Raw genomic sequence first — 13711 nt, 5'->3', positions numbered from 1 at the left:
GATTTTAAATTAAGTATTTAAATTTAACAAACAGAAATATTAAGTCACATCAGCTTTAAAAATAACAGTGCAGTGAGGTCAATAGGCCGGGTATTAAAATATTTTTCAATACAGCTTTCAAGATCTTTAAATCAGCAAACTGCAAAATGCATCAAGGAGTTGTATAAAGTGACCTGTACAGCACCAGTTATGCCTTTTACAACAAATAAAACAAATGATCATGACTACAATAAAGAAAAAGATTCCAGGTATTCTAGAAGAATGGTATAAATATCACATGTTCTAAATTACAGCATTTAGAGTATGAAAACATACTGCATTAGGATAATTTATGTTATACTGGATTTTAAAAATCTTCACAGACTATGAAAAAAACCCACAGAATCTTCAAAATACAGCAAACAAAAGAGATCAACCTTTTTTTCTTTCAAGTAATAGCCGATTGCAAAGTTTCTATCTCCACTCTCTCTTTCGGACTGGAACCTTAAAATAAAAATATGGTTTTAAAAAAAAACAAGACAACACATCAAAGTTTTAAAAAAACACTGAACTTCAGAGCTGCATAATGTAATTCAGTAAAACTGCACGTAAAGGGTACACGTTGCTTCAGAACACAGAGATTCTGACGGGACAGAAGCTTATCCCAGCACACCCAGTTGGAGCACATTAGCTCTGCCACACCAACACACACAGTACTGGCTACCTACATATGCACAAGCTGACATAAATCATAGTACATCAGCTGACTGATAAGGCAAAGAAGTGTGAGATCCTCCTCTTGGGAGAGTTTCTAAAAAGGCTGTAGTGGAGTGGAACATCCCAAGGGGTCACCCGCTGACAACACTGACCAAACCAGACCAGAGGGGAATCTGAGGATCACGCTGCCAGTCAGATAACCACCAGCCTGATGGCTGCAGTGTTTATGGTGATGACTAATTTAAGGATAAAACCTAAAGGAGGAATATTTACTATATAAGGGTAGATAATTCTCTCCTGATTCCTCCCCCAGCAAACACTCCTACCTTAACAAGGCTTGGGAAAAGCACTAGTTATCTCACTCTGCTTCTCTGCACATGTGTGCCAACTAGCAACCTGTATGGGATCTTAATGATTTTCCCAGTGCTGTCTCAAAAAACTCAGGATTTTTGGAATGTTATACATTAGTTATATATTAGTTATATGTTAATATAATGTGATGAGTTAATGAGGGTCATTGTTTTAGAAAAGAATTTATATATGTAAAATAAAAAAAGCATGAAGAGTCCCAGTTGTGTAAAGTACACTTTCTAAGCATTTGAAGCCATCCACATGCAGCCTTTAATTTTTAATATGGAAGCCAGGAAGATAAGGAGTTCCACTTGCAGCTCTCACTGCCATAGCCCAAGCAAAGCACTAAGACAGAATAATGACATTTCAAAGAAGTAACCAGCACTTTTATGTGAGATTTAGCCACATTGATGTCAGAGATATGTACAGCTTTAGTTTTTGTAGATTTTAAGCAAAAGACACCCCCGAATATTAGAGGTTAAATGATGGTTTCAATGTAAGTATCTACATTTTGCCATAAGCTCAGCCTGCCAACTATCAGTCTAGGTATTTTCCACCTAAGTTTAAGTAAATAAACAATACTTACGTTGCATTACTAAATCCAACATACTCATTACCAGCCATTTTATTCATGAATTGCATCACCTGTTAGAGAAAGAGACGAGGGGGGGGAAAAGCAAGCTAACATTTTCAGACATTAAAAAGTTATAACTGATTAGCTTTCAATGCAGTCTCATCCTAAAACTATCAACACAATTTTACAAATACAATCCGAATCACTAGATATTTAAACAACCAAGCACAGATAAAAAGACAAAACATTTGAAATTACTAAATTTCACTTGCAATTCCCCATGCCATCTCAAGACTTTTATCACTGAATTTAGTTAAAAAGGAATGTTAAAACATTAACTTACGTAGTCAAATTTTTCTGCATTATTTGCTCCTTGCTGCAAGAAAAGAAAAAATAATTTACAAAAATTGTTAACGTAAGAAAGAAGTTAGTTCACTTAACAGTATTAGGATTTTTAATGCATATAACTAAGGTATGAGGCTAATTAAGAATAAGGTACTACAATAATTTCATGTATTAATGAAAATATTAAAGTGTTAGCTAAGTAAATTTTAATTATAATTTAAATTAAATAATCCTAAAGAAGTCTTATCAAACACCTGTATGTTGGAAATCAATTTAAACTGAAAAAGGTATGCTTTATTTTAAGTGCTCTCTACTCAACTTTATGTATTTAGCATAAGTAAATGTAGTAGTTAAAGCAAAACATACAAAAGTAACTACAATTGGAATAATTACAATGAAAACACTAACTTATTATAGATTAGTAATCTAAAGGTTTTTTGACATTACCAACAGAGCTGAGCATAGGAAAGTTCAGGCTACTGAAGTTAAAGCATTTCCATGGCTAGCGCCCATACTAAGACTTGAAATAGTGTTACCCCTTACTAGGAAAATAATTGCATTTAATAAAAAATACCTGATTTGATTAATATCTGATTAACATCCTACCTATTAAAAGTTAAACAGTTAGAAAAATAGAATTTCACATCATAGAGTACATCATTCTGATAACAATGCAAGGAAAAAAAACTAAATCTGAATTAATAAGGATGCTGATGAAACTTAATTCTTAGGGTTGAATGTTTTGTTGTTTTTTTTTTTTTTTCCTCAGGAGGAAAAGGGGTATTATCTTGGGGCTTTTTTTTTTTTCCTCCTCATTTAAGAATATTCTCAAATTTAGTAGCTAAAGTTAAAGATGTAGTAATTTTGTACAGGTCTCCAATAGGTGACCTTTCACAAATTCCTAGAGCGAGAAATGAAAGAGGGGTGGGAGGCAAAAAACAGCACGTGGTCTACTAGGAGGAGTTTTTAATTTTAAGTAGCCAAGTAGATTTTTTTTTTTTGAGGAAGTTTAAAAAACAGTGGCATCATACACACGTGGAAACAATGTATCTGTAGGTGTTTTTCTAAATAACTTTAGTATTTAAGAAGCTCTATTTAAATAACAAAACTTTAACAAACAATTCAAGATATTACTTGCTCTGTGTTTAGTATGGGAACGGGGAAGGAAGTGGAAAAAACTGAAGCTTTATATCAACCAGTATTTTATTTAATGAAAAGGGTAAAGCCAGTCTCATTTCCCACTCTGTTTGTGGATTAGGGTGCTGCAGATAATCTGTGAAGCCCATGCATCAGCTCATCTACAAGAGGATGTGCAGTCATACACGTACGATCACTAGCGGAAAGGAACACCACACTGCTTTGTCAAAATTATGCACCAGTGGTTACCTTATACTTAAAGACTAATAACCTTACTCTTAAAGGCAATAATCTCTAGCTAATTTGCAATAAGATAAAAAAAAAATCATGACACATTTCATCAAAATGTTCCTGTATAATATACCAGAACACAAGTCTTAAAAATTTAACTCCAAATCTGTTCAATGAAAAATAATTAAAAGAAGAAATTACCAACTTCATTGAACTGTTGCAGTTGTCAAAATATTCCATAGATCCTAATGCTGTAAAATATGTAACAACATTTAAACCACAAAAACCTTTTCAACCTTTCAAATGCACAATGAACATCTTTTTCTGGGAAAGTGGGTCAGCATTAGTTATGGGATGCTGCATTGATAATTGTATGGTTAGACATGTATAATAAATTGAAACAAGTTCTTTTGTTAAAAAAAGAAAGAGGGAGAAAGGGATCATGCTTTCTGCAAAAACATAAATACATAGTACTTCACTTTCTTTTTTTTGCCCAGATTAAAAAAAAATCCTAGCCCTTCAACAAAAAGCTGTCTTTACTAGCAGCATATAAAACTGGTGGGCAGAAGACTCAAAGCAAGCTTTTTCCACATCAGTTTGTCATTAAAAAAAAAAGGTTTCTTTTTAAGATTTACACTATTTGCATATTTCGGGAAGAAAATCTTCTGTATACTAAGTCAGGTGATGCATTTTTAGTCCTTGATGTTCCACACACTTGTATAGGTACTTCATATCAAACACAAAAGCATTGCTACTTAAATTAGACTGCTCATATACCTAAAATATTTTCCTAAGTAATCATATGACTAAGAGTTCAGTAGGGATTTAATATAACAACTAAAACAGAAACCTTTGCTTCCACACACATGACCAAAAAACCCAACATATTAGTTTCCTTCTTTCAGCAGCTGACAGAGCTCTGCTGCTCCTCCCCAAAAGCTGACGAGACACAGAGGCAACCCACATCCTGCGGCTGAAAATGGATTGCAAATATAAAACCCCAGTACTAAGAATACTGCATAACTTTTCTGTAATAATTTAAATGAATAAGAGACAAGAAAGCTTCTGCTCTTGCACAAGTGCTTCTTATTTTTAGCTTGATCATATAAGCCTATGAGGTTGGAGTACTGCAACAATATTTCTTAAAAAAAACATTTTTATTTTAAATTGAGACGCAATTAATCTATCTAGAACATCAAAGGAAAGGTTCCATGCACTAACTCCACACACAGTACATTTACTGGACCATATGTTTATATACACACTTACTGTACACATGCTTGTGTGTATATACGCATATGAAAAAACACTTCTAAATGAATACAAAATGAAACTGAAAATGTTAAGACTGAAGCAGGTTGATAGGCAGAAAATTCAAACTTGCTAGAAGACAGCTCAATACAATTTTGCAAACACTTGAAATCACAATGGACATTGTGGCTGTCAATCATAAATTTGAATTTTTTGACTGTGTCAGGTTTGAGTGATCTTCCCCTTTTTTTAAAAAGCAAACGACTACAACAACCCAAACAAGGTACTTTTCTTATTTCTATTCCTACTAGGAAGATACAAATGGTTGCACAGGTTGCATGCCTACATGTACACAGGAAAGAAGAGACCCATGGAAATTTAACAGAACTGCCAACAACAAAATTAGGCAATATTTATTACAAAAGCAGTTAATAGTAGGCACTTTTCATTGATCAGTATTCAGTGCTTATACTAATAGACCACATAAGCTCTTACCATGTGTCTCTTGTTAAAATAATTCTTACATTTTGAATCGAAGCCAAGCTAATAAAAACATCTGGATCATTAGAAGTTTATAATCTTCTAATAATAGAAGATAATTTAAAAATTAACTTCTGGATTTTTTTTTAAAGTCTAATTTATAACCTAACAATATACTGTGATGAAAAGACCCAGAAAAAAATATTCTGAGCACTAAGTCAGAGTGCAAGAAAACTTTTTTTAATTATATTTGTGCATTTTACATTAACTTAACTATTAATATCTTTATTTTCATTTTCTGTACTTACATAATTTTTTTATTTTATTTGTTAATCTAGGCCTGCTCTGTAAGAATTTGTCTTGACTGCTTAGTGTGTTGTTTTCAGCTCTGAAATACTTGAGAGCACACTGTCACAGGCAGTATTTGACCCACTAAGACCAGGACATACTGTTACTATTTAAAATGTATGTAAGAAAATTTTTTTTGTCCTTTTGGTATTAAATACTTGCACATGTGGCCACTGAATACATGGAATTTCAAATATCACTACTACATATTCTATATCAAAGAACATCCAACACATAGGAGATACAATAAAAAGGAAGGCAGAATAATGTGAATGTACATTCTATCCAAAATTAGTTACTACAAGAAGACTAATAACCCAGGAAAAGAGGAAACTCCACCAAAATAAAGACGAGTATCTGGCAGAGAAGATCACAACACCAACACAAGTTTTAAAGTGGTATGTATGTACGTTTACACAACAGTCTATCAGGAAGGACAAATGGAAGGAGTAGCATTGAGCAATTAAGCTAAATCTCTACTATTCATTGTAACTATATTGTCAAGTAAACCAAATAAACTATGCATGTTCCATCTCTCAAGTATTAAACCATAACTATAGATGTCCTAATGACTGTATCCTGCCAGCAAACAGACCCTTGACACAGCTGGATGGGGTTTTCCACCACTCTTTGCCTCATTTCCATTACGACCTATCTGCATATTTAGAAAGCTCTAGAGAAAATCAGCTACAGCTCTTCGTTTCATAGGAAAAAAAGCTTTCAGAGAATTAAGTTTTTTCAGGGTCAGTAAGATCAGCATTTTCATTTGCTTGTACATAACATTTTTTATACAGAGTATGAATATTGCTATGCACCCCCAGCATGCCTAAAAGCTTCCCACATTAATCCATCACCAGGTGACATCACCTCCCTTCACCAAGCAGCCAAGTCTATCGTCGTCATCTGGGTGACATTCTGCACGTGGTTGTCAGCACTTAGAGGGGTTCCATGCCCTGTACTTCCCCAAACCTTTACAATTATAGTAAGGAAGGTTTTATTTACAGATGGAATCTTGAAGCATACAACAAAAATGAATTCAGATTAATTCCTTGTCCTCTGGAGATTCCTTCCACAGCCATCTGCCACCTTCTACATGTTTCACTCTGAACCCATTTGCACTCCTAACACACTACCCCCTCCCCACACAGTGGAGATAGAAGCAAGCAATGACAGGCACAACCACTGATGTTCCTGGACTTGACAGGCTTTGAGAATCGACTATAAGGTTGAAGAAAAAACACCCAACAGATCAAAGCACTGAAATCTCTCCATACTACAGGCAATAAAGGCTTCTCCCAGTCAATGTGCTGTACACAAAGCTGTGTGGTTACAGAGCACAGGAGCTGAATCATCTTATTTCAAGCACCTCCATTTCCTTGGAGACATGGAAGAATTTACCATTTTACCTAATATCACTTTTCCACAAACTCCTGTAATCGTCACTACGATTTTCTTTTGATAACAATTATTTGAAAATTGTTATAACTATGTAATTAACATAAATAGTATTAAAGGCAAATGGCTGTATAATTACAAACAAGGGGAAGGTCCTTAGGGCCTTTGAAATTTTAATTTCATTAAAACTGGCTCACAGGACGTCCTTTTGCTAAAGCAATTTTGTTGTAGATACACGCTTTAAATTGCTGGAACAGCCTGGGGAGTGCAATGCAAGTACAGCTAGAACAGAGCCCCAGGTTAAGGCACCAAAATGTAAATACTTTGTAGTTCCAAACACATGACAGTAGGAGAATCAGTTAAGCTGGTAAAAGTATAATATATTCATGCCTAAGTAGTCCAAGCAAAGGTACAGCTTAACAGGCACATACCCTTTGTTATTATGACTAGCAAGGACTAAACATAGCACTACAATTTAGGTCTACGCTCTGTTCCTAGGTGTGAGTATCAAATTCTTAAGGCAGTCAGAACTGCGTATGGGATGCTAAGAACTCATTCCCCTAAAATGTTAACGTATCACATATTCTAGTAAAAAGATCTCAGTACAACGTATGTAAATTTTGAAAGACTTCTTATATCAGTTTCTCAGAATGAGATAAACTAATGAATATCAAAGGAAGTACAAGCATTCTTAACACTGAAATACAGCAATACTCTCTCCATAGCTATCAACATGCTATCATTAGATAAATCTGTCATCCATGGTAAATCTGACCATGTTTAATAATCCCTTAATTTTCTTGGACTCTAGGAGCCATAAACAACCTTAAAGATACACAACTAACACCTCACACAAAATGAATGCAGAGTAACTGAGGGCAAAACAGGTTAATGAAGCCACCTTTTCCAGAAAAAAAAAAATCTTAGATTAGTTCAAATATAAATGTGAATTACTTAAATCACTTAATAGTTAGTAGGAATATTGTTAAATTGCAGATTTTAAAGAAGCTACTTCACAAAAAATACAACTATTAAGCAACTTTGTAGCTGTAACCCTCTACATAATTTTCTTCAGCATACGTTTAGTTTGGGTAATTATTCACATGATAAATGGTATCTTAGTGGAAGCAGTACATAAAATAATCTACAGTTTAATCACACTGAAAACAAATAATGAAGTGTGATAAGTAAGATACGTGTCCATTAGACGTGCAGTTACCACATGCATAAATGTTAGTGCAATGCAATACTCTTCATAAGAACATTACAGCAAAAAAAAATACATAAAAATAAAAAAAAACACCCAGCAGAAACAACCCCCCAACCTTCTAACAAATATCACAATTGCATGCAGTAAACAAACCCATGTTATCTATTCAGAAGTACATCACTTATCAAGAACTATGTATGTGCCTTCCACAAGAGGCACATGCTTGTGTTTTGCCTTCTGACTAGTAGGGCACGTTGTAGTAGGACTAAACATTTTGACATTTCAGACAAATGCGTTAAGTCAGGTTTTAAAATTCACTATTATTCAAGTGAATTTCAATGCTCAGTCAACCTTTAAAAAAAATATTAAATGTGAATAAATTTACCTGTCATACTTAAGGCCATTTTCTTTCACCTACAGCTATTAAAGATAAATGTTTTTAAGCAGGAGTTCTTACACCTTCTTTAAATATAAAATAACAGAAAAATCATGATCTAAGTAATTTTAAAATCAACAATTTGGAAATAGGAGTTAGGAAACACACTGTAGCTAATGGACTTTGAAACATAACCAAGGAAAAGGCTGTAAACAAGGTTGGTAGACCTCTGAAGTAACAGTGTTTTCTACTTCAAAACTCCAGGGGACTGACAAGTTTTCCACAATTCTAAGCAGGTACCCTTAGGAAAAAAAAATAAGTTTTTTGTACCAGTGGCTACCAAAAAAAAAGGCAGAAAATACACGTAAAGTACGTAGCAAACATTAGCATTACATGGAATTTATGCCATTTACAACTTGAAGATGTATATGCAGCTATTCTTAGGAAAAATAAATACAGCTTTCCAAAAGTCATAAGATTACGGACTAAAGATGTTAAGTCATTATTCAGTCATGGCTTACTCAGCAAAATACAGATAACTGTTTCAAACACTTTTTTAAGAAAGCACATTTCACATCCCAACAGGAACTACATAACACAGAAGTTAAACATAATTTACTTGCAGAGTATGTTAACAGAGGACACATTCAGCATTAAGACTGACGTGCAAATATAGCTGCATTGCTCCCACACAAATTACTGTTATCAGCCAGTTCTTCTGCACAGCAAGAAATACTCTGGGAACTTTGTGCTATATAAGAGCATTAGACATTCAGAAACATATCTCTGAGTGCTATGAAGTATACTCCTGAGGACATACTCTTAGCATTTAACAAGTGTGAGGCAGTTGTCTCAAGAGAATATCAAGTGTTGTGCAGTTAAAGGAGGAAAGAAAATGAAAAATGCTAAGGAAAAAGAGCCTTGCAGCTGCACTGTTCATTTTTAACCACAGCTAGTCTAATTCTCCATTTGTTTGGAAGTGTTAGTATTTCCAAAACAGAGTTTGTCTACCTGTTAATGAGTAAACTGCCATCAGATACTGCATATATAAAATGAGAACACTTCATAATCTGTACAAGATACTTTTTCTACATTTTGTTAAAATACTCTGACAGAAACTAAAATTGAGCTTTTTACCTTGATTAGAGATGTGATCACAATAGCTCCAGCATTCACCATAGGGTTATGAGGCCTGTCTGTGAAAGAAAATTTTCATTTACAAATATATCCCAAGACACATTTGTCAAACAAAACCAGTTAGGTGTTTAAGTGAAAAAAATATAAATATTACTGTATGACTTAAAGCTATGACTATGGAACATAGTCCTAAATTGAAAATCTTGTAATCCAACACTGTACGCAATTTCTTTTAATTCTGAGCAAAGTTTTTTTACAGCTTAGAACACACTCAGCCTAATCCTACTTAACAGTTCTGTAAAATAATAAGCATCATTTTTTTTTTTCTTCAAAATGTTGAGAGTCCTTTCCAATGTTCCAAGTGACCAATGCAACATGTGCAAGTGGAACAACCCCTAAAAGACTTTCCAATTCTTCCTAAAAGTTAGCAAGTTTTGGTGTTTATAAAAGTGTTCAAATAGTCCTTTGAAAAAAACTAAAAATATCCAGTTCTGGATTTTGCTTATTGTTGTACAATACATAATCCTGATTCTTTTTAAGAATCAGGTCTCTGCTGGTACCTTTCAAAATACAAATATCAAATTATTCATCCTCACGAGAATTTAACTTAACTTCCTAATTCACTTGCATACACCTGCTATACTTATAGTTTTTTTCTGTTTTATCACTAATCTCCATATCAATAGTATTTTTGCATTCCCAGTCATTCTTGGATGCATTTATTTTTTCTTTTTCCAAAAAGCTTTCCTTATCAGCTGTCTTTCTTTTCCCAAATACAAGTTCTCATTCTTCAATATCAACTTCCTACAATTACCTTTTTTTTTAGATAACATTTTTGCTGTGCCATTTAACCAGGATGTTGATTTTTGAGTGTTCTAGTGTCTGGAAACTTCAACCAATTCTCAATACATTAATATGGTGAAAGGCTTGAATTATTTTTATTTGCTGTTATTTTATCTCCAAATTTGAAAAAAATATTCATTTAAAAAATACACAAAGTGTTTTCTACTTTTGTATATGACACACACACCATGCACAGTAAAAGGAAATTGAGAGGACTGCTTTTTGGAGATAAGCCTGATATTCACAGTATACACACACACATTTTCCCATGAAAATTACAGTGGTTATAGTCAATGGCACTTAGCCATCTATGCCTATCAAATAAGCTCCAAAAACTACTCAAGTGTCTTTTAGCATTTTTCAGAACATCAATATTAAAAGGAACTTTAAAAAAAAAAAAAGTTATTTTGTTAGTGAAAGGTAAGACCAATATCTTCTATGAAAAAAAAAGTTAAGCTCCTCTAAAACACAAACTTAATGTCCATATACTATTTTTAAAGTTTTTAGTGTCACTCCTTATCTGTCTAAAACACTCATGAATTGTTCAGATTTTATCTAACTGTATTGAAGATCCACCCACATGGAACATCCTGTTCTACTCTTGTCAATAATGCAAGGAACTTGGGTCAAATATATTTGACTTTTGGTTAAAATAAGATTCTGAGTAGGAAAAATGAAGCATTTTCAAAGCTCTCCAACTCTGTCTCTCCTTAGGGACCAAAAACCTGAACCCCAGTCAAAGGTGTTAAAAGTCAAAACGACTAATCACAGCATCACAGACTGCTGGTCAGAAGGGACATGTGGAAGTCTTCTCTTCCACCCTCCCACTCAAAGCTAGGCTACTGCCAAGGTTATGTCAGGTCAGTCATGCTTTTATCTAGCTTCAAAACCTCCAAGCATGACAAATCCTCTACCTCTTTAGCAATTGTGTTCCTCCTAGAGGGCGAGTTTACACTAATATCCAACCTCTACCTCCCAAGCCACAGTTCAGGCCACCGGCCCTTGTACTATCATCTGCCACTACCAAGAAGAGTTACACAAATCTTCACCTTTGCAATTACTCGTCAAGAGTTTTCAGCAGCAACTAGGGGAGCCCCTAACCGCCTGGTTCAACTGCTCCCTCCTCAGGAGTTCTGTGAACTGGACCACACAGCACTCTGGGAGCTCTCCACCGGACCCCTCTCCAGTTTTTCAATATTATCCTTGAATTGGGGACCCCACCTTGGCCACACAGTCCAACACAACATTGACCTCATGCATAATCAGAACACACTGATGTCCTCATTTCTTACTCTGGATATGCTTCTCTATTTTAGAGCTTCCTCTTGTCAACATCAGGTATCATTCCAGTCCATGACCACATTTACAATTTCATCATATACAGCCCATTCTAAAAGTATTTTTATAAATGTTTTGCTCTTGATTCTTCTGCACATCTCTATGGTTTCAATCTGCCACAGAGAATACAGAAAAAAAAAAACCTTCCCAAACCCCGCATCATCTGTCTATTTGAATAAAAAGGATGTGTAATGTTTACTGACCATTCAGCAACTCAGAAGTTATCAATGTGGCAAGTCCACACACAGAATATGCCCTCAGAAAGTCTACTGTGTCTCATTTCCTTGAAGATGCCACCACTTACCTTCAATATCACAGGGCACAATCATTGTGGGAGCCTTACCAGCTAAGAGGAGGCCCGGCAGTCTGCCTTACCACACACCAACAACACTCTCCTGTCAGAGTCTCTGCTACTTCTGCCTGACACCAGGACATCACAGAGCTGAGTCAGACAGCTTCCATTAATCCCCTGCTGCCTATTCTGAGACTAATAAACCCTGTCAGGGTATCCAGGTCCCAGGAAAGCAGTTTTCACTGTTATCTGCATAGCACCAGATAATACTACCCAAAAACTTGCCATACATAGATATCTGTAATTGACAGATAACCCTCTATCTTGCCACAGTAGCTACAGGCTTCCTGGAGAAGTGGTCAATGCTCCAGGCTGCTGGTGTTTAATGGGCACTTGGACAATGCTCTTAACATACTGTGACTTTTTATCAGCCCTGAAGTGGTCACTGTAGGTCTAAAATTCAGTACTTCCAACTGAAATAGTCTATTCTGTGAAACAATGAAGACTCCTTCACAATACACTGGCCTTTTTTAAGGGCCAGGATGCCTAAATAAAATCTTATATTCTGAAAGATTCCTGCCAATTTCAAAGAAATGTCTTCCACTCCTGTCAACGATACTTCCATTTCCAGATATTTTTTCACCTGTTAGGGATGTATAAGTTCTGACACTACACAAATTTCTAAAGATAAGTCAGACAGACAGAGAGTCTTTCTAATGTAGCAGCAACCACTGATTTATCTCACAGTGGGTGCCATTACCAGTGGGATCCCACATTGTACAACAAGGAACGCAGTTTGGTGCTGTAATTGTAACACTTTGCCAAAGAGGCAAACAAATTCATCTATCCATCTTTAGAAAGAGTTACCAAACTCTGCAAAGCTGACACACATCACTAAAAGCAAACACATACACTGTCTCTACTTAATCAAATAATAAAGGCAATCTGCACAGAATGATAAAAAAAATCTTTTATGTAGCTTCTCTGCAAGTCTCTTACATTGCTGTATTACATCATACTTCAGAGTAAATCCAGGTTTTCATCTGTAATAAAAAGCACAAGTAACCCTTCGACTTCAGCTGGGGTGCCCTGATTAAGTCTAGCACTGAAACAGATTCTTCTCTTGCATAAACAACCCACCTAACAGCCTTTGAACAGTAAATCTATTCTTCAGCAATACTGCGCTCTCTTTTTCCTGTGGAAAGGAGATATTTGTCTAGAACAGCCTTTTAGAACTGCAGTATATTTAACAGGTTTATCTAAATTCAAAATAAAATAAAATATAATTTATCTAGTTACCCAAATAAGCAATTTCCTGGCAATCCCTCATTCAATTACAAGGCAACATTTATTATTAGACTAAGTTCCACAAACAATGGTATTACTAGACTAATTGTAGAAAGAATTAGCAAGAAGGTCTCATTTATGGATAAGAGATAATAAAAGTACATATATACAGGTATTGTCAGATGTTGCATCATGAAGGCATGAAAAAACCTGCAAACTGCTCAATGACAACAACCAGAAAAATTATTCCCGACGATGACTGTTTCAGAGACAAGTCCTGGTCTACTTCAATTAACTAGAATAATCTGTTTATAAATAACATGGGAATTCTTTTAGTCCTCCAGAAATGTGACTTGTTCCATGGGCCATATGTTCACTTTGATAAAAAAGTTTTTATATTTAATATTCACAAGGCTGCAG

At 34.9% G+C, this 13711-nt stretch overlaps 1 protein-coding gene across 1 annotated transcript in view; it reads right to left on the bottom strand.

The window, feature by feature from the left end:
* Positions 1-13711, bottom strand: part of LOC103770200 (glutaminase kidney isoform, mitochondrial-like) — a gene marked incomplete at its 3' end in the record, with an annotated part of 55544 nt that overhangs the window by 26470 nt on the left and 15363 nt on the right. Inside the window, exons 8-11 of the mRNA XM_008937452.1 lie at positions 9532-9590; positions 1965-1997; positions 1634-1692; positions 417-483 (exon numbers count right to left, since the gene is read on the bottom strand). Coding sequence (XP_008935700.1) covers positions 417-483; positions 1634-1692; positions 1965-1997; positions 9532-9590 — 218 coding nt within the window. The remainder of the gene's footprint in view (positions 1-416; positions 484-1633; positions 1693-1964; positions 1998-9531; positions 9591-13711) is intronic.

This window comes from Merops nubicus, unplaced genomic scaffold (assembly GCF_000691845.1).
Source record: "Merops nubicus isolate BGI_N331 unplaced genomic scaffold, ASM69184v1 scaffold12513, whole genome shotgun sequence".
NCBI lineage: Eukaryota > Metazoa > Chordata > Aves > Coraciiformes > Meropidae > Merops > Merops nubicus.
The sequence above is the reverse complement of the archived record's forward strand: the minus strand, read 5'-3'. Positions and strand labels throughout refer to the sequence as shown.